Here is a 24,012-nt window from a genome sequence, read left to right as displayed (position 1 = left end):
GATGCTTCAGTGTTAAGATCCATGTGAAAAAACGCGAAATGACAATAAATCAACACACAATCATGATCTGCTGCTCTCCGCATGTATCATCCAATGTGCCGCTGTCGAAGTTAATTGACAAACGAACATGACATCCGGAGACGGTTCCGAGAGCAGCTTTCCTCCAGATCGGTAAAAACCGAATACATAAATTTTGCAATACCTTATATTTAGACTCCTCACGTCGCTATAACTTACCAAAGAGTAAAAAATAAAATACCGATGTGTCTAGTACATGCACAATAACCGTAATAACAATCACATTGCTGACCGACAGGAAAACACCAATAAAACATCCTCATCCAGCCGCGTTCGCGTTTCATACCCTCAACCAACTTCGAGCGCAACTCGAAGCCCAATCTCGTCTTCCGGAGCGGCGACGGTAAACATGACGGAAATCATTATTTGATATGTTAATTATGCGAATCGTGTCCCTCCGCCGGTTGCTTTGGTGTGTTTTTGTTTTGCCAAAAGGAAAAACAAGCCTGTGCCAGCATCCCGTCCTTTATTCCCGGTTGTGCCGCGCCCGCGCCATCTGTCGCCACCGACCCACGGAACGTGAGGCAAGTCGACTGTTGACTGTTTCTTCTCATAATCTCCGCCGCAGCAACAACGGCGCAGTTAAAGCGCACAATCAAGTCGTCAAAAAGTTCAACAACCATCATCTTCACAGGAGGGCTGTCGTCGTCGTCGTCGTTGTCTGTGGCGGTGTCGTTGCCGTGTATCCCAAGTGCACCCATCCGGCTGCCCAGAACTGCCACAGGCGAACTACAAAACGATAGTTGAGACAGAACCGGAGTTTATCATCAACTCTCTCTTCCTCTGTCGGCGGCGGCCGGCTTCAATCTTCGGAAAATTGCACTGGAGCAGATCAGGCACGGTCATCCACTAGTGACACGTACCGGGACGACGGACGGGTCTCGCTCCACTCGCTCGTATCCGTCAATGGAACCTGACATTAAATAGAGCGGAAGCTAAAGTAGGTAGCAGACATCGATGGGAAAATTTGACTTTTAAATAGTTTGCACTCCCAGGAAGTGTCACTCTCCATTAGGGGACTTTAGATTGGCAGGGGCAATGTGACGGTTTGAGTGGTATGTCAACTACGGTTAATATCATTTTTAATCTTCTTTTCTGCGTAAAAAGACTACTAAAGTTTAAATTGGGTTATAAATCACTGTGCGTAATAACTCATTACGGTCAGCGCTCATCGTTCATAAACGGTAAATTAACTTTGGGTTGATTTGACAAAACGCTTAATTTCGAATTTCCTGTTTCTTTCTGTGCAATTATTTCTACCCATCACTCGAGCCGACCGGAGCAAAAAACGGCAAACCGCACGGCAACGGCTACGGTTATAGGGTACTGTAGTGCAGGTCAGGTGCAATCGTTGTTGCCTTCATCCAGTGAAGTCATTGGATGGCAAGCAAGATACGGCAATGGCGGCATCATCGAAGTGACTGTTGCACGTTCTGCAGCCTCCACCACCAGAAGGCGTCGATGTCACGTTTTCCAATTTTCATTTCACGCTGGTTTTTGTACGTGTTTCGCTTCCCCCGGTTGTTGGTGACAGGTAATTTCTCTTTCGAAAATGTGAGATATGTACATAAATTATGCCCCTATGTTGCGTAATTCGTGAAAGCATAGATTTTTAGTCTGATTTTTACACAGGAAGGAAATTGAGTTTTCAATATTTTTTCAAAATATTTCACTTTAACATGACAGCAACTTTGATGTTAACGGCAAAGCCTTTATTGGTCGTAAATTCATAACTGTTCTCAGAAGAGCGATTTCGCCGAAAAAGTTTCTTCACTTTTACTGTTCCTCATCATAAGTTGCACTTAACTTGATGCTTATCCAAAAGCGTGTCGAATTTCTTCCGGTCGCTCTATCTTGACCGTCGCGCGTCAAGATTCCCGTAGATTAGCAATCAAACATCAAAAAATACGGAAGCATTTTCGCCCTCCTGTGTCAGCTCGGAACCAGAGCACCAAGGTATGCATTTATTTTTAAATTGCTTTGTCCCCCGTTCGTTTCCATCCACGGTCCAACCTCCCGAACAATCAAGCAGCATATCTAATGAAGTACCAAGCAATATCTTTGATCCACATCTTTATCTCGCTTCGTAGAACGAAAGCAAAACTCGCTGCTCTGACGGTACGTAGGTATACATTTCACATTGTTTCGTTTCCATTAGCCTTCAAGATAGTTGTCGATTCTTTGCTTCTAATCTGGCGGGCGCAGCCCGGATTCAATCTGTAGTTGATACTTATCAGAAACCTCCTGCCCTGGGTTCGAGATGAAAAATCTTCTTCATTGCTATCGTTTTGCCCCATCTTCTAACGTAAATAGAAGAAACGAAAGTTGGCAGACAGACGATTATATGATGTTCAATTTATTCACAGTGTAAAAAAAGGAACATCGTTGGGAAAAGTTCACAATAAAGAGATAAGTTTAAATGCGATATGGGTTTGTTTTAATCCAACAGGGCAGGGCGTAGCTAAAATATAATCGTCATGTCATGTTGACTAGATGTTAGTGGCTGTTTGTAATAGCTCAAGCTTTTTGTAATTGTAATTGTAATTTATTAGAGATTTTTCAACAATTTTTTGTTTGTTTTGATTATAGTCACTTTAACAGCTTAGGTCATTCGTGACTTCTGCGGGGTTGGCATTTGAATCCGGGTCCTCGGCGTGAGACGCGTGAATGCTACGCCGGGATTGACCCCTATATTTCAACAATTGCTTTCATTGCTTTCGATGCAATTTCGAAGGCCCCGTTCATCTGAAAATAGACCAAACCTCGTGATTTTAGTCCTTGGACCTTGAAATGCGGTCAGGCGTATATTGATATTTTTTTGACCAATTGTCCAATGCTGGACCCGGGGGACCTTCCCCCGAAACCCCGTGCTGAGAATAGCGGCTAACACGCTGACAGACGAACAGCGTTCACACGCAGTACCTTGTAAGCCGCAAGGGCCTGCATAGTGTCGTCGTCCCGCCAGTAAACACAAAGTTAGATTAAACTTCTCGATCGGTGGTTTCTACAGTAGGTGGATGAAGAGGCACAATTTGTGTCTAAAAATAGCCCAACCCATGCCGCTACATTAATAAGGGGGGTTGTGCAGTCTCCTTTTGTTCAGCGCCTCTGTGGTTCATAAGTACAAGGGTACCATCAGTGAGCCACATGCCCTGGCGGGTGTTGTGGGTTCGAATCCGGTTATAATCTCTGATTAAAGCTTGGTTCGACCCATGCACCTTCCAGCATTGGACAAAAGGTAGGAGTCACAACAACAACTTGTTAAGCGTAGCTACCTATTATTCCCCCTCCCCCTTCCTTTCCACTCTTTCCCCTCCATTGCCAAAAAATCCTTCACTACTTTCCCTTACCGTCCTTTCATCAATTGTAGAACCATCGTTTCAAAAAAATATTATCACCAATTGATAGATCAAATATCCATAGATTCAACTTCTCGAATATCTTAAATTGTTGTCCTGAAAAAGACTGCTTTCAATGTATTGGATGTACATTTCCGGGTTTTATGCTTATTATAAGGCCATTGTTTCAGCTCGGTTCTTACCACAGCTTCTCACTCGAGCTTTCCCTCGAACTGGTTCCCACTAGTTTGAGAGCCTTCTCGTCATTACTAGTACCTTCTTCTTCAGCCAACCCTTCATAAACGACCCATTTGGGGAAATACAGTGACGCCATTGAACTTGTACCACTGTTTGCTCGAATTTGGATAGTGTAGCGATAGCTTATCATGTTGGGCACGGAAAAGTAATCAACTTTATGTTGCTTCAGACAGAGGAGTAACCTTTTCTGGAGGCATTTCTTTTGATAAATTTCTTAGTTCAGTGGTTTCCTCCTCCTCCAAACAGCATAGAACCAGGGTAGCTCGTGTATGAAGAATTTGCCTCATTGTTCTCGATCCTAGGCTACTCGTCACCAATTCGTTGAGCGTCTCTACATCTACAAATCGGCATCCCACTAGTTGATCCATCTAGCATGTTGAGCCGCTTTATTCCTAGTACGGTGGAGCTCTTGAAACGACCAGATTTCACAGCACAGTCTGGTGTCTGGTTCACCGTAGTCTCCCGACTTTCGCCAGGTATACAATAGGAGTCTCTCTAAATAGTGCCGGCAGCTCGTGGATCATACGCCTGCACCACTCTCTGCTTTCCGTTTGTGTTTCGTCAAAAAGAGTTCGCGACACCTTTCGGTCAAATACGGCTTACCTATGTCTTCCGCAAGTATAGCTACAGTCGCAAGCCCCTAAAGGATTACCGGTTTGATTAGCGTTTTGAACATCATCAGCTTTGTGTGGCGGTGTATGCTCCGTGATCGAAACGTCTCACGGGGAGCAGAGTAGGTCAGACTACCAACTTGAATGCGTCGTTGAATCTCCTTCCTTACTCGTGTCATTATAAGCGGTGACCAGAGATCCCAAATATATGAACTCATCAACCACTTCGAGTTCATCGCCATCAATAGTCACGTTCCGTGGAAGGCGAACGTTGTTTTCACTGTAGCCTCTTCCTATCATATATTAGGTTTTTTGATGCATTTATTTGTAATCTAATCCTTCTCCAATAACTTTAATCCAGCTCATCCCGTCTTTCTTCGCATCAGACACTGGTTTTCCAAAATAGTTTACGTCATGACCGCGTATAGGATCATATAGGAGTAAATAAAAAGAAAAAAACACACCCGGTGATGGTTAATCACGAAACTTGCCGGAGCGACTATCGGCAACGCACTTATCATTTCTATCGCGCTGATCGATAGAACAAAGAGCAGTCATACAAAAATAATATCGTCGCAGAGGCGTGTGTCGCGTGTGTGGTGCGTATACAAGTATGATAGAATAGGGAGAATAAAACAAAACTAGGTATTAAACTACCTAATATAACGGCCGGCAATAGTGTGGCGAATAAAACATTTGGATACCAATCGAAAGAGCGTGGGTGCGATGCCCAGTTGCCATTGCACAATCCAATATATTTTTGGTCTATATCAAAATTTTCCAGTTCATCCAATTAATCATTCTTCGCATCAGACACTTCCTCCCTTTCCAAAAAAACTAATCCTACGAGCCTCCGTTCCTAGTCTGGCGTAGATTACCTCCACCGTCCCAAAGTTTCTACTAATGAGTATGAAAATTTAATGCGTAGTAGCGCAGGCCCCCCAAGGCTTGGAAATTATCAATTGAAGTACCGTTGGTCCTTTCGGGCACCACTATTAGTCGTTAGCTGTTCGATTTCTCGCCGAATCTCTGTGAGATTGGAAGTCGGGAGGTTTATATCGCACTCGCAGGTTAACTTACGCTCTGCCTTATTCTGTTATATCACCATTAAGATGGCTATCAAAGAACTGCTTCCACCTGTCAACCACCACGCAGCCGTTTGTGGTCAGGTTTCCTTTCTCGCCCCTTCCAATATCAGGCTTCGGCGCGTATCTTTTACGAGCTTTAATCACTCCCTCATAAAAATTGCGCGTGTCAAAAACCCGGAACTGTTGTTCTAGCTTTTCACGATCTCTTTCCAGCTTCTGGCGCTAAATCAATTACCGAAGTTTGTGTGACTTTGATATTATTATGGTATGATATGGTTTAAACCAACTTTTCTTTCCAAAGATTAATGATTGATGGCGATGAACATTTTTTCAACAAGCTGGTGCAACATGCCACGCTGCGAGCGGAACTGGTATTTTTTTTTTTAAATTGACCATGCAAGTGACCACCAAGACCGTGCAATTTGACACCACTAGAATTTTTTTGTAGGAATTTGTTAACTCTAAAGTGTAGACCTCAAACACAACATACGGACTACTGTAGCGGTCTACTCTGACCAAACAGATTTATTGCTACTTTTATGAAGAATATTGAAGTTCAACATCGATATCATTTTTTATGCGAGGCCTTTTCTGGTCCTACAATTGATGAAGGGACGGTAGGGGAAATGATGAAATTTTTTTGGAAAATGGAGGGGAATGAGTGGAAAGGTAAGGGGGGGGGGAATACGTACCTACGCTTAACAAGTCGTCGTTATGACTCCCACCTTTTGTCCAATGCTGGAAGGTGCATGGGTCGAACCAAGCTATAATCAAAGATTATAACGGGATTCGAACCCATAACATCCACCAGGGCGTGTGGCTCGCTGGTACTTGTACCTTCTGAACCATAGAGGCGGGTGGTGATTGTAAATATGTAAATATTGATAAAATATGTTTGACCGCATTTCAAGGTCAAGACTAAAAAAACTCGAGGTTAGTCTCTTTTCTGGTCGCCAAACAACAATTCATCAAAACAAACCGAGAGTTGCAGAAAAGAAGTTAGTATTAATCGGTTTTTATGTCAGAATGCAACTAGCATGATTTTGTTAGAAACTAAGGACTAATCGATTATATTTATTTTGTTTGAACAATCGGTTTTCGAAAATTGAATAATTATGATAAGTTATTTTTAGCCATTTGCCATTCCAATATGCTCGATAAAATTTAATGCGCATATGCTGCACCACTACGGAAACCATTGAAAATTTATTTTATATTCTTTTGGTAATCAGAAGGTTCTTATGTATCTCATAGTTTTAATAGCAGTTTTAAGAAATTGGTCATAAAAACCACTAGAGGAACGTAATAAAATGTAAATTGTTTCTTTGAATATTCTTTCTGTCAGCTTAAACGAATTTGATGTCCTAAATGTAAAATGTGTTCGTGAAAACCATCCCTTAAGGCACAGAAATAATGCATACGACTAATATGTTGCGGAAATTTGAGATAAAATCCATGGAAAAATTGTCAAATTTCCGCAATGTATTGAAATCCGTACGAGCTGTGTCTGGGCCTTTACCTTTAACAATTTGCATCGAGGTCATCCTATTCAAACCTAATCAAAATTGAAGTCTCGTGCGAAAACTTGAGTGAAATTATTTTTCATGTCAGCATGAAATGTTTGGGCTCCGACCTGACGAAAGAATAAACAAACGTAAACTAAATTGTATGTCAAACTACCAGAAAGGAATCATAGAGCGTAAGCGTAAGCGGTTACTTTTATTTCTTCAGCCTAATCAAGTGCTAATGAAAAAATAGTAGTTTTGATGTTCATTTAATAAAAACCCGTAAATTAACTTGCATTTTGGAGAACATTCTTCTCAGCATTGTTATATAGCGGCAAAGTATATATTTAGGAAAGCGTTACGAAAGAAAACGAATACCTCAAACCGTTTGTATGATTACAATCAGATGCTTTAACTCTTATTGGGCCAGTAGGATGGATGAAAATTGTACCGAAAACGCAGCTATTATTTTACTAAATAAGAATTGAAGAACTATGAATTCTATTAAATTGATAATATAAAAATTGACAGCCCTACGTGAACTTCTCGTACATCTCATGTAGATATACACCTTGTATAGCCTTATTTCCTACCGCAAAAGCTGTTATTACGATGATTCGTATTTGGTACGAGAGCACATTCGTAGCACATTTCGCATCAAAACCCATTTGATGCACGGTTATTGTCTGACATCGTTATCGACGAGTCGCTTGTGCGATTATGGGCCCTTTCTGTAAGTCACGTCGAGCAACTCGGCTCGACTCAGTCACTGTCGAGTGTCGAGTGCAAGAAGAACGGGCAGCATAGCGGCTCAATGCAGGACCAAAACAAAGCTAGCTCAAGCGTCACTTGCTAACCGTTTAGTCACTAGCTTTTTGGCGGTGGACTCAGTCGAGTTACTCGACAAAATCGGGTCGCATGTGACTTACATAATACCAAAAGTCTACTAGTCGAGAAAAGTGACACTCGACGTGACTTACAGAATAGGGCCCTATGACCTGCTTAACATGCAGTCGTCGCGGTTCTGTAGTTTGCGGTATCGTCAACTGTTCTGACGGTAATGTGACAAGTGAGCTCAACTTCGATTCCCGGTCATGTCAGATTTTTTTCGGAGAAAAAAGAGATGTCGCAATTTCCCGATAGCTATCGGTATAAACTATTTTTGAGCTTTTATAACATTCGTATAGTGCACGAAGCATTTTTCAGAATACAATAATTCGAACGAATAAACCGCTTTTTATATGTACGAAACATTCGGATTGATTTTACGAATCTACTTCGTGATGTAAAACAACAAAAAATTAGTCAAATAAACGTTTGTTTTCGTACTACAAATCATGTTTGCAAACTGGAGGCGCAGTATAAACTTGTCTGTCGGAATATATTAATTAAATAAATTGTAAAAAATAAAAAAAAAATAAAAAGAAAACGTTCCATCTTTCTCAATTTGGATTACGGATCCTAATAATTTATTGCCTTTCCTTGTGATGAGAAATCTCAGAGCTTCTTGTTTGTTTTTATATTGTTTATTGAGATGTTTTAAATGCAAAATGTTTTTACGAGTCCTTTCAACATCCCAGAGGTATTTTTTGTTTTATTTACGTCAATAGATTAAAATACTTTTTGCTATTTGCTTAATAAAGTATACATATGAGAGTTGAGATGGGTATTTGTGAGAGGCCCAAACTCCCAAAGTTTAATTGATAATTTCAAGCTACAGTTAGCTTTGTTTTTTTCTTCTTCGCCATCAGGTACCAGGTTAACAGTACAAGCCATATGACACAGCTGTGGCTTAGTTGCTTCTTGCAAATCCTTAAGAGGGGACCACGGTTTCATGGTGACCTTGCGGCGTTTTTCGGTCTGGGCAAAGAATTGGCTGTTGAAGAAAGAAAGTCATTACACCTTGCACGGGCACGGGGCTATATTCTGGATAAGCAAACATTTTAGTGCTCGGTGTGTCGTCTAGGAAAAAGTTTTTACCAGATTTCCTCCAATGATGCTACGCTCGCCAGGTTCGGAAATAAGGGGAGTGATGGGCGAAAAGGGCGGGGCCAGACTAATAAATTAGCCAGATTATATTGCCACCGGGCGGCACCACGACGGTGGGTGGAAAAACAGATAGAACGTGCGAAGCCTTCAGGTTACAATTTTTGCCAAACCAGAAACCAGTGAGTGCAGTGCGGTGGTTTGAGTGTTTTTTCTTCATCCATGAGCGAAATTTGATTATTTGCACAATTTGACGTGCGAACAAGAGACGGGCAATTTTATACCAAAATGTCGGTATTAAAATACCTATTTGGTGCAGCTTGATATCGAAATGTACCGCGGAGGGGAACTTCAAAGGCGAACTGAACACGTTTTTCGAAATAAAAACATCATTGCACTTCGTTTTTAAATAAAACAAAACTGACATTGCAGATATCAGAGCAATCTGACAAATTGCCATGTTGAATTAACACCACTGAATGTCGTCATGACGAAAGCAAACATTTATTCGGACACTCCACGGTCTCCAGTGTCAAATATGTAGCCAGCAATTGCTTTCATTCATCAGATGCCCCCTGCTGCCCTCCAGCACCCGTAACGACCGACGACACCGCGCCGGCATATCGATTTCCATCCAACTCAACATGGATCTTTTATAATCTGCAACAACAGCTACAACATGCAACCGGGGGCCGGCTATAAACGTCAGTTTCGACAAAGAGAAAAGTGATAAAAAATCAATAATCGTTAGCGACCAACTGGGAAAGTGATCGTAAAGTAAAAAATAGCCGCGGTCGCTGCCATTAGCAAGATTTGCTGGCTGCTACATAATATAGGAGAGTCTGGAGTGTGAAGCAGGAAACTTTAAATTGATAACTAATTTTTCGAAATGTCTGAACCAATTACTACCTAACGGTGTGATGTCTCTATGAATTTCGTTCGCACTTTATATTGACTGTTGTTTGTTGAATTTCGTTTGACCGTGTTGAGCTGTGTTTTGTCTCGTGCAAATCGTATTGCCGAAAGGGGTGAAAGTGACGGGCACTCAACAAGGGCTCTTGAGACCGAGCCAATCAGAATCAGTTGGTGCCGCGCTACGAACTGGGGATTTGAGGCCCACGAAAGGGCAGGCAAGTGGTTTTTGTAATTTACGATTTCCAAATTGGTGGTTGTTGGTTCCGGTACGATGTTCTGCCAGAGGCGGATTTTTTTTTCAGTCGCTTAGTTATGAACTTCAGCGAATGCTTAATATGAATGTGAAACGCATTATATAAGAAGGTAAATGTTAGAATAAAAATTTACAACCCGCACATTTCGTTATTTGACACGTATGTCGATCAAGGTCACAAAAAGTTAAATCTTGATAAAACGAAAGGAAGAAACAAAGTTTTTTTTATTGACAAAACGCCCGGCTGAATTTCGTTACGTTGTTGATCAAGCAGAAATTGGCAGTACTAATAATAAATGAAGCAACTTTTTCGCACTATCCCAAAGAAATATCTCTTGCCTAAGAGTATTGTTTAATGGAAGTCGCTAGGACAAGTTAGGTAAACTTTGCCTCATAAATGTGTCCCCCAGATGGTGCACACATGAAAATGTACCAAATAAACAAGTTTGATGGAGGACACATTCGATCATACCTCCACACATACACAATCCTTATCAAATGTACGTGACACACACAAATTGGCATTTTGAATGAACTTTGCGAATGTTTCCTTTCCTTCATCCCAGCCATTGCTTTTTTATGAAAACACTTACAAAACAATCCCAAAAGTTTAACTTTATATCTCAACAATTCCGGTTCATAAGGTGACTTCGTTTTTTCCTTTCTACTAAAGCTTTTACAGCTCCATGAATTAATTTCGCTCTCTCCAAGGACAGCTATCGAACAAATAATGGCATCATTCCACTGAATTCCAGTGTGCAACTCCAACGGCGCGAAAGGAAATGAAATTTTTCAATGTTTTGTTTAGATTGCTGCTGAGCAGCACCGAGACCGAGGACGGAGGTGGACAACTTCAAGGGGAAAAGTCGTAAATAAAACCCTCAAAACATCCTGCCCTCAACTTGCGTCGCTTCCGCATTGCGCCAGCAGAAGGAATGAGATGCTATCTTTTCAATTTATTGTACGCTGGATCTGTGATGGTTTCGAAACGATCTTGATTTTGAAAGATCGGGAAAGAAAGCTGCCGATTTATGGCCAAACTTGGGGGAAGACATCATCGAGCTACCGTCAGCGTAAAACGGACAGACCAGCTGCAACCGTTTTTCGTTTTCGGCCGGTTAGTACCTACCGAACAAACGGTATCGAATGACGAACATCATCGGCATCGGCTTTTATTTTACGAACCTCAAACAAATAGAAATTAACACAAAACCTGGGCTGAGTTAGGGATTTTTATTGCAAAGGACAAACAGAAAAAAAACGAAGCAAAAAATGAGGACACCTGAGATCTAGGGGAGTTATTAAAGCCAACAACAACAAAAAACAGCAGATTCATTCAACCGCATGGCAGATTTTTTTTGTCCTCGAATCGCTCAAGCGGTACAAGGCTACAGCTATATAACAGTTTTGCAGCCGAAGAGAAGGTTGAAAAGTACATTGAGAAATGGCACCGATAAATGGATTTATTGAGCTGCAATTATAACCCACTTCACGGTGATGTTTTTTTCGACGTTTACAACCCCGGCAAAATAGGGTAAAACTCTCGAAAAACAATATAATACGATTAATAGTGCTCTCATGTTTAAGCTGGCGTAAATAACGCAATTTTCCAATGTTTTCGAACTTAGCGTGACATAAATTCCCGTTGACTGGTGGACGCTTAAAAGATAGATTGACTGTGTGTTTTTCCATATGCAATCAGCCCCTTCGGAATTATTCAAAAAAATTCAAAACAATTCCGGACAAGTAAATTCATTCAAACCGAACCCACGTTTTGCCTGAGTATTCCCGACCTGTGCGGCCCAGGAAGTGGCTCGTAAAATTTTCAAACCGACGTTTTCCCCGGTGTCATTCCATCTTCGTCAGCAGCAAACCAGAACGCAAACATACATAGTAAAGCTCCAATCAATCTGCATAATCCTTGTCGCTCAGCCAGTCAGCTTTGATTGGATGTCGTCTTTCCTCCCACGACTGAGAATCTGGCAGCCCGTTCGACGTCGGACCAGCTTCAACCCAAAGGAGATGTGTGTTTTCGATAAAAGATTATACAAATAGTCATGTGGAAGTGTAGTGACTCCCGTGCGAAGACGTTCCGGCTGTAGGTTCTAATCAGTTGGTAAACATTTACACTGCTGTAGCTGCTGGGTGTAGCTTGCTTGTTGGAACGGAAGCCCAAAGGCAATATCTCTTATGGGCAATGGAAATTTTTAAGCTCTCGCAATCTACGTATTTCGTTTTTTTTTCTTTCTCAGCCCTTTCTTGTCTTCCACATCTACATACCAGGATCTTCAGCAAGGCACCGTGGTAGAAGCTAGGGTCTGAACTGATCTCGTAATCCCATTAAGATTATTCGTGATTGCTTAGTGGAGTTTTCGATGTGTTCCCTTCGACGTTTAGGTGATAATTGAAACCAGTCATTTGCTGCCAAGATACTGTTCTTCAGATACTGTTACAAATTAGGGTTAGTCAGATAACTGTGATACTTTCGTTTCAACATTCTTCTTCGATAGATCAGATAAATCCGATAGTAAGTTCTGACATAATAAAGCAGTTTAACAATGAATGTAATATGATATGGGTTAAAAGCGGCATTGAGCCAGCACTCCATCCTCGGATTAAAATTTTTTTCTTTTTGCCATGTAATTTTCATTTGTATTGCCATTGTTTTTATACCGCATTGTTTTGAGACTACTTTTAGATTGCTTTAAGACTTCTTTCAGACTTCTTTTAGGTTACTTTTAGATTTCTTTTGAACCAGTTTGTGGCTTCTTTTTGATTTCTTTTAGTTCTGTTTCAAGTTTTTTTTAGAATCCTCCTAGACTTTTTTATCACTGCTCTTATAGACTCCCAAGTAACAATTTGGGTTTTATAACACTCTTATGATTGTTTTTATGACTAAAATTAGTCATGAAAACCGCGATAAGAATGCAATAAAATTAATGTTGTTATTTGGACTACTTCTTAATTTAGACTTCAGATAGAACTGTTTTTGTTTTGTTCCAGACTCCTTCCAGGAAATGGCTATTTTTAGAGTTCTTTTGGATCTCTTCTAGAATTCTTGCAAACTTCTGTTAGACTTATTTTAGACGTCTTTTCGAAACTTCTTTTGGATTTCTTTTTTTATACTTCCTTTGAACTTTTTGTAGACCTCTATTTTACTTCTCTTAGACTTCTTCTTGACTCATTTTGAACATCTTTTATAACTCATTTGCTCATTCCTTTAGATTTTTTCGGACTTATTTTAGAATTTTCAAACCATTTTTAAATTTCGTCAAGACTTCTTTTCGATTTTCTGTAGAGTCCCTTTATGCTTCATTAAGACTTCTTTTACACTTTGTGATTACTTTTACACTACGGTTACACTTCTTTTCTATCAATAGGATCGTAGCAATTGGCCACGTAATTGTCCTGCACTCTAACAGCTGGCTGTGAAGTCTGTCGTATAAAAAGAGAAGGTCAAGTTTCGATAAGGGAATGTAGCACCTAGGCTTTGCTTTGCTTTACATTTCTTTTAAACTTTTTTCAGACTTATTTTAGACTTTATTTAGAACTCCTTTAGCCTTCTGTTAGATTTCTTTCAATTTTTTTTAATTTCTTTTAGACTTCCTTTATTCTTCATTTAGAATGCTTTCAAACTGAAAATTCTGGAGCATCTTACCTGAAACCAAAGAAAAGAAAAAGCTTTTTCCGATTAAATTCAACTATTAATATTGAGTTGTGACAGATAATTTCATGCTTTCAAACTTCCTTTAGAGCTTTAGAGCTTTTAAACTTCTTTTAGACTCCATTTAGAATTTCTTTAGCCCATATAGCCCTAGCTGTGCTGGCGGCCGGCCAAATGGAATTAAATAGAATTTATTTAGACTTCTTTTAGATTAATTTTAGACTTCGTTTAGGCTTTTCTTTGACTTTTCGTGAACTTGCTTAAAACTTCTTTTAGACTTTGTTTGTAATTTTTTCAAACTTTTAAACTTCTTTTAGAGTCATTGAAGATTTCTTCTACTGTTGACGTTCCAATTTGCTTGTTCGTTAGTTGTAATATTTGCCCATCTCAACTAACAATTTTGAAGTCGCATGGTTTTATTTGAATCTTATTGCGGTACTAGCTGATTGGCCGATCTTACTCAGGGCCCATTGGTCTCTCAGTTACTTGTACATTTGTTATTGTAACCAAAATTCTCATAATGCAAGAAACAAAATCCTTTTTCTTCATTTGAATGCGATAACTCCCTTTGTCAATTCCACTCCTGTTGTACCCCAGCCATTTGTAAATCTGCCTTCTTCTCGGTAATCCCTATAAAACAACACAAAGCCTTTTTTACGTTTTTGAAACTTCCCCTTGTTAATGGCCACCCTATCCCCCTTTCAGAAATCCAGCCACTTGCACTTGTACAACTGCTTTCGTTCCAATTGAATCTACCTCCTCCCTTGTACGAGATCGTCTCCCTCTCCCATTTAACTTATTTGGACCTCGCCCCCTTATTGGCGACCACCCTTTTGTCAACGGCCCCCTAGTGCTGACCCCCTTATACCAAGGAACATGTGTTCCAATAGACCAATAGCAGCAATCCCAGATACACGAACTCCTCTACCACTTCTAGTAAGTCGCCGATAACGGTTACCGTCCGTGGGAGACGCGCGTTTGTTTCCTTCGGGTCTCTTCCTTTCATGTATTTGGTCTTCGACGCATAACAGAATACTACTACTGTGTTACCTGACTCATAACGAATATACGTTATATACGGGGTAGGGTCTCGTAACTCACAAACTTTATGGTTTTTCGTTTAATAGAGCATACAAATATCAACTATATAATATAAGAAATTACATGTTTACTCCAAAAATAAAACCATGAGGGATTTTAGAATTTCGGAAATAGGGGTTCGTTATGAGTCAGATAACACAGTAGAATGATTAACAGAAGCCAGAAAGGTTTTCAAAAATTGCAAAATTTTGATAGCGCGTTAATTTTAGCCACTTAGCCACTTATCAATTTAATGCAAATATGCTGCACAACTACGGAAACTGCTGAAAATTTATTGTATATTGTTTCGGAAATTCAGAAGGTTCTAGTGGAGCTCATAGGTTTTTTTTTGCTTATTAAAAGTTTAACCGGCAGCTTTTATTCAGCACATGCTGTATAGCTGCTTTTGAAGTACGTCTAAACACCTCTGTTCAATGCTTGTATAGTTGGTTTTGGAGAATTTAAACGGCACTGGCTGGATATTCGCGTGGTAAATGCATTTGTATGACTGTTATGCAACGTATAGTAAAACGTTTATTCCGTACGTAAAGATATGTTAAGGGGGCATAGTACTTTTTACACCATATTTTTTGCCTTATTTCAAATATTTTTTTCTCGATAACGCGAAAAGCGAATCGATTCGGGTTTTTTGCATTCAAAACATTGCACTTTATACTAATATTTACAATTTTGTTTGCATATGTGAACCTCTTCCCCTCTCCCCTACGGCTCCTTGAACATGATCATTCGAAAAAAACATGATTTGCGGTACCATGGATTGGCGCTGGGGGGCTTATCCGAATTGAAAAATTCCAAAACGACATGAAAGTATATTAAATTATCTCGTGTTTGACCCATCCTTTTTTTAAAAATTCGCACGCATAACAAAATGGCGGACATTCAAACATAAAAGTAACGCTTTTAGTCGAAAAAATTGACTTTAAACATTTCTAAAAAATACAAAAATTGTAATATCAAAAAAAGGATGGGTCAAACACTAGATAATTTTGTTGGCTTTAAAACAAAAAAAGAATCATGAGAATTGCTTGAGCCGTTGTTGAGATATTTATGGTACCGACTTTCAAAACCTGGTTTCGAGAAAAACGACGTTGAAGTTTTTTTTCGCTGTGTAATCGCTCCAGACATTCGCGGTACAAATAGCTGTAACTTTGTCAATTTTTGGAATTCATCGAAATGACTTGAAACACGTATGGTCAAAATGTTAATCTTTCGAAATAATCAATAAAAAAAATTTCGATTTTTTTAAATTGAAAAAGTACTATGCCCCCTTAAGGGGTTATATAGGGATTAGCAAAATAATCAAAGTTGGATGGCTCAAAAATGTCGATTTTTGTAGACATTTTCTACAGAAATCCCTTTATTTCTTATTTATTTACATAATCTATCGGACAAGTTGTCTAAATAAATACTTAATATTAAAAACTAGATCCAAGTATGCGCTGGCGGTACAATTGAGGTGCTACGTCGAATGAGAAGAAATCATTGACGATATGAGGGAGTTGGCGGCGTATTGCGTAGAATGAAATTCTGCTTTAACTGATTAAAGTAAAATTTTGTCTACATATTATGGTAGCTTTTGGCTGTATTTAAACATATTTTGTTTTTGAAAAAAGTTATCGAAATAGTTGCTATAGTTAATCTCCCGGAACTCTTCTAAAAAATCATCGTAAATCAGAAAACCAAAACGGAATCGGAGATAAAATACATAAATTTGACATAAATTTTGCTCTTAAATTGTCCATAAAATGAGAAATAAAAATCGACGAGGAAAAACCTTCGATTAATCTCTAGAATATAGACTTAAAACACCTATGTCAAAATTTGAAGTGACTTGGTTCAGCCGTTTTCGAGAAATCTTGCTCACTGACTTTGAAAACACGCGTTAAACGACGGGTGACGGGTTAACGGATTGACATGAAATTTTCTGTGTGAATATATAAATATATGTACATTACGATCATGTTAAAACCAGAAAATCGATTATTTTTAAATTCTAACTGTATATAACCCCTTAATTAAGTTACGTTTATACTACAGCAGTTCAACATTTAAACAAGCGAAAAAAAGGAGTAGAAAGTATTTATTTTATTTTGTGGGTTTCGTTTATTTTTATGTCCATTTATGTATGAGAGACTTAGTAGAAAATCATAAAGTTGTTGTGGTAACCGAAATATGACTAGTTTCAGACGTTTGTATATCTCAATTGCAACTGAGATACGAAATCATATCTGAACGAAAAAGTTATATTTCACGCCATATAAGAACATATATGTACCAAACTAGAGGCGATATACGTTTTGACAACTATTTGTAATTCTATTTTGCGTAGTTTTTATAACACGCAACTAAATACTCCTGAATATATGATTAAGATATAATCAAATACTGCAATCGTCTATACTCCTTTATAATTCGCAGTCATGAATTGTATAAGAAGACACGCACGACTGCAAAACAGCTTATTGTTCACTTCGGTTTGACATACTCTAATCATTATACAATTCCAATCTGAAATTGGCATAAAAACGATTTAATGTGAACTTTCTATTACTATCTTGTGTTATCTGGGCGTAATCCGGTTGCTTCAACAAAATGGACCTAAAGTGTGTTGCTTGGGAGATATGCGATACGCTTGCGCCACGTTCATTCCACCCTTATTCCGCTATTATTCCACACTTGCTCTCAGTAATGCTGCTGGTACGTTTGCGCAATGCTCATTCCACTTTTACGCTACAATTACTCTTAGCTGATACGTTTGCACAACGTTAATTCGACATGCATTTTCATAGTAGCCTTTAAGCAGTCAGTATTCCACAGCTCTTATCTGTGCTGCTGATACGTTTATACAACGTCTATTCGACTTTTATTGCACAAATACATAACAACGTATAGATGTTGATTAGAAGTTAGAAAAATATTGGATATGACGTTTGAACAACAGGTACTTCAGTTAATTCGCTTAATCAGCACCGGATGCTACTACACAACTTTTATTCCTCATTTGCTCGTTTAAGTGCTGCCGTTTTGTTCCTTGGGACGTATCTGTCGTGAATACAATTAATAGCGAAATTTAACCGTTTAAGTTTTCTTAAATTTCTATGTTATTATTCTACTGTGCAGATATTTCTAATTATTTTTATTAAAATCTTGGTACTTTAAGGGAATTAATATATAGACTGTGTTCTCAGTAATCGTTGTGGTCCTACACATGAGATTCATTGTAACCAATTGTTTCTTCATGTATTAATTTATACATTCCATTATTTTAACCCTTTGGAATGAATATAAATTGCCATCCTGCCACCATAGGAGCAGCGTAATAGCAAGATCTCTGCTACGTGATGCACCATGCTCATACTCGCACGCGTAGTCGTTGTCGACGAAAATCAATCTTAATTTCTACACCCTATTTCACGCGTCATCGTTCATTTCCAGCTGCTGAGCTGAAGTAAACCATTCCCGACGAAGGGAGAAAATCAATTCGAAACACGACAACAGCATGTACAAATAAATACGTCAAAACTAATTTACACCCGCCCCCCGAAAAAAAAAAACAAATATACCAACACAAGTACTGGGGGAGCCCGCAGAATCAATCTCCGTCAAACTTTTTGACTGATTGAATATGATCCACCCTATCGACCGGTGTGGGGGACACAAACATTTAGTCATTTAGATGCTAATTCGAAATTATTCTCTCCTCCATTTTTTTCAGGGTATCTGTCCGGGCAATCGGCTCAAAATCATCCAGCCGCACGATTCCGGCTGTTTTACGCTATCACCGGCTTCCTCGCCGTGTCCCTCGATCGGACCGGGAACGAACCTGAGCAGCCCCGTTCCGAGTGACATCTATGAGAACACATCGACCACATCGTCGATGTCCTACAGTGGCAGCGGCGTTGGCGTCGTTCCCGGTGGTGTTCCTGGCGGCAACGGCGGCGCCAAGCAGCAGGGCAAACGCAGATCCTGGCACATCAATCCAAACAAGGTAAGGCTTCCGTCGTCCGCCATCGCCCGCCCGGAAGCGGGTAGGTGAAACTGCGAGCAAGATGAATTTTCATTAAGCATTAGGGATTTATGAAGGGATTCCCTATCAACGGACCAGTAGTCTGGCAGACTTTTTCGTTGAGGGAAAAAGTTTTGTTTTTCATACGCTGTTGTCCTCCCTAACGGATTTCCGTAAGGATTAAACTAATTACGAATTCCATACTCGTAATTACGGGAAGGATTAATTGTTCTACGTGCTTCTTGCCCTTATCGTTATGCATCTATCAAACACCATGAAGTATTTTTAGCGAAGCGAAACAAAATTTCATGGGTTGACGATTGCGAAAATCATCACAGAAGCTATAAGCTGATTAGACGATGTTAAATCCACTTATGCTTGTTTTTCTGATTTTCTACTATGTAAAAATTTAATATGGTATATAAACCGTAAAGTTGCTATGGTTTAATTTAGTTCCAAAATTTAGTTATTTTCTATTTTCGGCGAGCTAAATTAGATTCTAATCAACAGTGTTGGTATATTCCCTGTAAGAGAATGTAGAAAACCACAAATTTCTGGATTTGTGGAGCTTTCTTTACTTCCTTTTCCGGATTGTTTTATTTGTCGAACATTCGTTACACCATAATCACTCGACATCGGGTGTTGTTCTAACCTTCTTATCCGTGTCGAATAATTAATCGAAGTTTGTGTAGCCCCTAAAGCACTGCTCAGTATACACAATTTATTTTTATTACCTCCTTAGAAACCAACAGCATCTGCCTTTTTGCTTGTGCTTTCTAATTGTGCCTTCTTAGACAAGCTGTGGGCCGTCCCTGTCACCAGCTGTAATTCCGCCTTCTTCCATTTATATGTAACAATTGGGACCCTATCAACCCGGGGATCTCTGCGAGTGCCGTCTGCCGGACACCTTTTCTATGGTCAGTTTTTGCGATAAGCCTGTGCGTGACCATTTGGCCGCGCTCTTTGACAGGCACAGGGGCTATTATTCCTGCCCAATTTCTTTCTCCCGTGTAGATTGCATTCGAAATTTACGACACAACATGAGTGCTTTGGAAAATAAAGCGAACCGAACGGGATGTGTTGCTTTAGCTATCCCAAGAAGTCAGCGCCATAAATCTTCATCCTGCGTAAGAGACACTTTCCTGATCCTTCTTGAAAGCGCCGTTCGAAAGTAACGTGAAAAGAGAACTCACACACGTGCATGAGAGGTCCTATCCTTGTTCTTATACTTATTATTGTGTCACATTGTTCGGTTCTTGCTAAGGCTTGACAATTGCTTTCAAGGGTTTTCCAGTTCTCCGCAGGCCAATTGGATAATGTTGTTTTGTTCCGAACAGTGTGGTTCAAATTAACGAATCTATAAGGATTGTTCGTATTCAAAACCAATTCTTTGAACCAGTCAACGAAAATTATTTTCCTCCAAATTCCAATGAAATAAAAAACAGATTTGGTAGGTAGTGCTAATTTCCGTTTCTTGACAGTATGAATGTAAACTGTCTCTTCAAGACTATTTATTGGCTGAAGCAAACTTAAGCCATAAGAAGAGACATATCACATTACTTTCCACCATAAATTACTGCTCACAAGTGACTGCACTTTCAAAACCCATTCCGTGAAGATGTAAAATAGCTTCTCAAGTCCCACCCTATCTGTGTTTGCTTGGGTGACCTTTACAAGTACCTTTTTTCAGTGCCATAACTCACTGGGTAGTATCTTCTAGGCATCCAGGCACACATGTTTCTTACTCAATTATTGACACACATTGGGCGGAACAAAAGCACGCCGTTGAACGGAAAAGTAATTGGAAAAAAGTTGAACAAATTTTCGCAAAAAAAAATTCCTTCTTTGTTGAGCTCTTCCTAGAAATAAAGAGGAATATTTTTCCCATTCCGAAGCTACCCATCGTTTGGCATTACGCTATTATACATTGAAAAGTTGATTCGAAACAACCATTTCGTTTCACGCCAGTAAAATTAAAATGTAATTATCTTCTGCATCAGTTAATTTAACACATTCAAAATAAGCAGCGACACAATCTGCTGATGAACGTTCAACGGTTCAAGCTCGTTTCAGCCAGATTAAAAGGATCGGCATTCGATACACGTTCGCTGCGAAATCTGCACTCCCAGTTGGTTGAATGCCCCATTTTCCTTCGGGGTAAATCGTCCCACCAGTACGACTTTCGAATGGCGCCTGACGCCTGTCGAAGAAACATGCTATCATTCTCTGAATAAATGATAGGTAGTATCATTTCAGCAAAACAACATTGCTCTCGGAGATTTATCTTAGCTTTCCCCTCTGTACCTACGGGGCAAAATCCTGTTCGATAGGAGACGCCAAAATGTGCTTCCAGCTTCCAGCCGCAGATTGTCTTCAGACTTTTGACTTAATAAATTAATATTGAAACAACTTTAGTTTAAATCATCCAGGAACAAAAACAGTATGAAACTGAATAATGTTTACTGTCATTAATATTAATTTGATTTAAGTTATAATTCTGTTAGATTCTACCGATCGGAAAGCGTTTTCAATTTTCACTGTTCCGATTCAGCAGAGAATGAAGACAATCACATTTCACTGGATGGAAATGGGAATTCGGAGTAGGAAATGCTAAATCTATGGTCTGCGACGAAATCAGTGCTCTGTGAAGCGTGCTGTAATCGCTGGAGAATATTCTTTTTTTTCTCTTCGTAGAGTCCTGTCAATTGAAAGTGAACACTGCTTGTTCAGCCTTTCACACACATGAACGTTCGAAAGCCGTTTGTGAAATGGAGCTTCATTGAAATTAGCCTTGGATGGGGACGGACGGTGGGAGCTTTTCACAATGAATGCTGCCACCGGAGGCATAAAATATATTTAGCACACTGCAAAGGATTGTGTGATTAAATATTCCCCCGATGAAGGAAAGAGCAACCGCACATATTGGACTGAATTGAAACTGGCTGAAAGAAAACTAAATTGCCGTTCACTCAGTTACAGCTCGCACCGACGTCAATTGACTGGAATTGTCACTGATTCGGTACCAATTAAGGCCACACGTGGATGTTTTACTGCTAGCCTTTTAATAGTTTTGCACTATTTATGCTTTGCAAACTGTTATTTGTTCATTTGACCTTTTCCAGAAGCAAATTTTCAATTTTATTTACATCTTTTTTGGACTGCTCAGCTTACTTAAACCCCTCAGACCGCAAGCTGCCTTATTATCGTATTATTATTGCGAAGCACCTGCGGTCATTGAAATCTTTCCAAGGTTAATGACCACGGCTTTAAGTCTAGTTCATACAAGAGATTCGCTGGGGAGAAAATTATTTTCCTCTTGACACGCTGCCGACTCGGTGCGGGCTGGCAACCATATAGCAGCCATATTTTGTGACATAAAGTGGAAATTGTTCCAATAACCACCTCAGGCGGCTACCGACCGGCGGCGGCGACGCCAACGGTGGCTATTCAGCGCTTGTATAACGATGAAGAAAATGGGAAAAAGTTTGTCCATTAGAGGGTTTCTTTTCATCGAAGTACGTACCTAGTGAAATATTTCGCATACAAAACATGAAAGTCATGATCGTGCTGGGGAACTTAACTTTCTAAGCTAAGTTTTTTCGCAGTTCTTTTGTGGGACGTGTTTTTGTTCTAATGCAAATGCACGTTCCTACTGGTTTGTGAGTGATACCTTGAAAGTCGTTAGTATAGTACTTCGACTTCGAAAGTTGAATTTATCAGTTTTCAGTTTACATTACATATTTACGATAAGAAATCGCACGTACAGTCAGCAGAAAAGCAAAAAGTTTACACTTCATTTAGCATTACTTACTTAAGAAAATTCAATTCCATCAATTAACTGATAGACAGTAAAAAATTCAATTAGCTAATTTTTCGAAACGCTTCTAGAAAAAGAAAGAGCCAACTTCACCGGCTAATGCCGGTTTAACCAACCTACTAAAACTTTGTTTCAATTCAGCTTATTCTACATTAATGATCCTTTCACTTTCAAAATTAGATTGATTCAGGTACGAGAATCCGTATCATCCTTTCCACAGTAAAGGATACATGGCATGTCCGGTAGGAACGGACAGCTTTCACATTATTAGCTGCTTCAGTGTTTTTTTTTATTCGTCAATGAAAAACCCGTTTCCCCTGGTAAACACTCAGTATAAACAGCATGAAATGCAGATATGGACGTGCTTTGGCACATTCCGAGTAAAGTTCCGATACACATTGCCGCAGAAGACGAAACGCTCTGTTCGTTTTGCTTTTCCTACTAGTCAGTGAGTCAACATCAAGCTGACTGGAAAGCTTTTTTTAATAGGAGCGAAAAAAAGGAAAACTTAAACGTCTGCCGAACACTTTACCCTTCTTTAGGGGCAGACAAAAGTGCTCTTTCACCATTCGGTGGATTAAGTTTGAGTTTTTATCGATTCAATATTGTTTTAATATTATTTTATTGCCAAAGTTTTTTCTCTTAATGATCTGTAACGGTACTACGTTTGCTATGTTCCTTAATTTTCTGTTTAGAATTTAGAAGTCATTTCGATTTCTTGATTTATTTATGCTTCTTAATGATGATATTGTTCAAATTACTTGTCCAAAGTAAATGGTTGCTATAAAAGGACAAAAAATTGTAATAATATGCTTTCTTTTTGCTGAGTTGTTTATTTTCGATGTATTTTTGTCCAAAATGCATGTTTATTTTATCCTAAATCTTACCCGAAATGACTTCTTTGATCGTATTTTTGTAGATTTCCGCTAATTGATATTGAACTACTTAACTTCATGTATGTAGTTCTGCGCATTTATGGAAAAAATTAAATTAAATCAAAAAAATAAAACAGATAATTTTTTATTTTATTTTTACAAAACATTGATTGAAGTAAACCCAACATAGACGGCATTACCTTCCTTCGCATTGACGATTTTCTGTATACACACCATCGCAGAATACCGTTCTATAGTGATATGATGCAGGTGCTTGCTGTATTCTACACTTGTTCTACATGTTTGCATTTGCATTTTCCGACTTAATGCAGAGCAATTCCAGCTAAAACGAGTAAACCGTTCAACTTAACCCTGTCCAATTTGAATGAAACTTTCAACATGTCTTCAATGGATCTAACCATTCTTTTTTTATTGTTCACAAAACTATTAATAAGCAGAAGTTGTAAACAATCAATTATATCCAAAAAATGTACACTGAAAAAATTTCAGGTCCTTA

At 39.2% G+C, this 24,012-nt stretch overlaps 1 protein-coding gene across 1 annotated transcript in view; it reads left to right on the top strand.

The window, feature by feature from the left end:
- LOC128738982 (breast cancer anti-estrogen resistance protein 1) overlaps positions 1-24,012 on the top strand; it is a 121,035-nt gene that overhangs the window by 60,869 nt on the left and 36,154 nt on the right. The window contains exon 3 of the mRNA XM_053834507.1: positions 18,513-18,785. Coding sequence (XP_053690482.1) covers positions 18,513-18,785 — 273 coding nt within the window. The remainder of the gene's footprint in view (positions 1-18,512; positions 18,786-24,012) is intronic.

The sequence above is a fragment of the Sabethes cyaneus genome, chromosome 2, assembly GCF_943734655.1.
Source record: "Sabethes cyaneus chromosome 2, idSabCyanKW18_F2, whole genome shotgun sequence".
Taxonomy (NCBI): domain Eukaryota; kingdom Metazoa; phylum Arthropoda; class Insecta; order Diptera; family Culicidae; genus Sabethes; species Sabethes cyaneus.
This window is presented reverse-complemented; position numbering and strand designations above follow the sequence as displayed.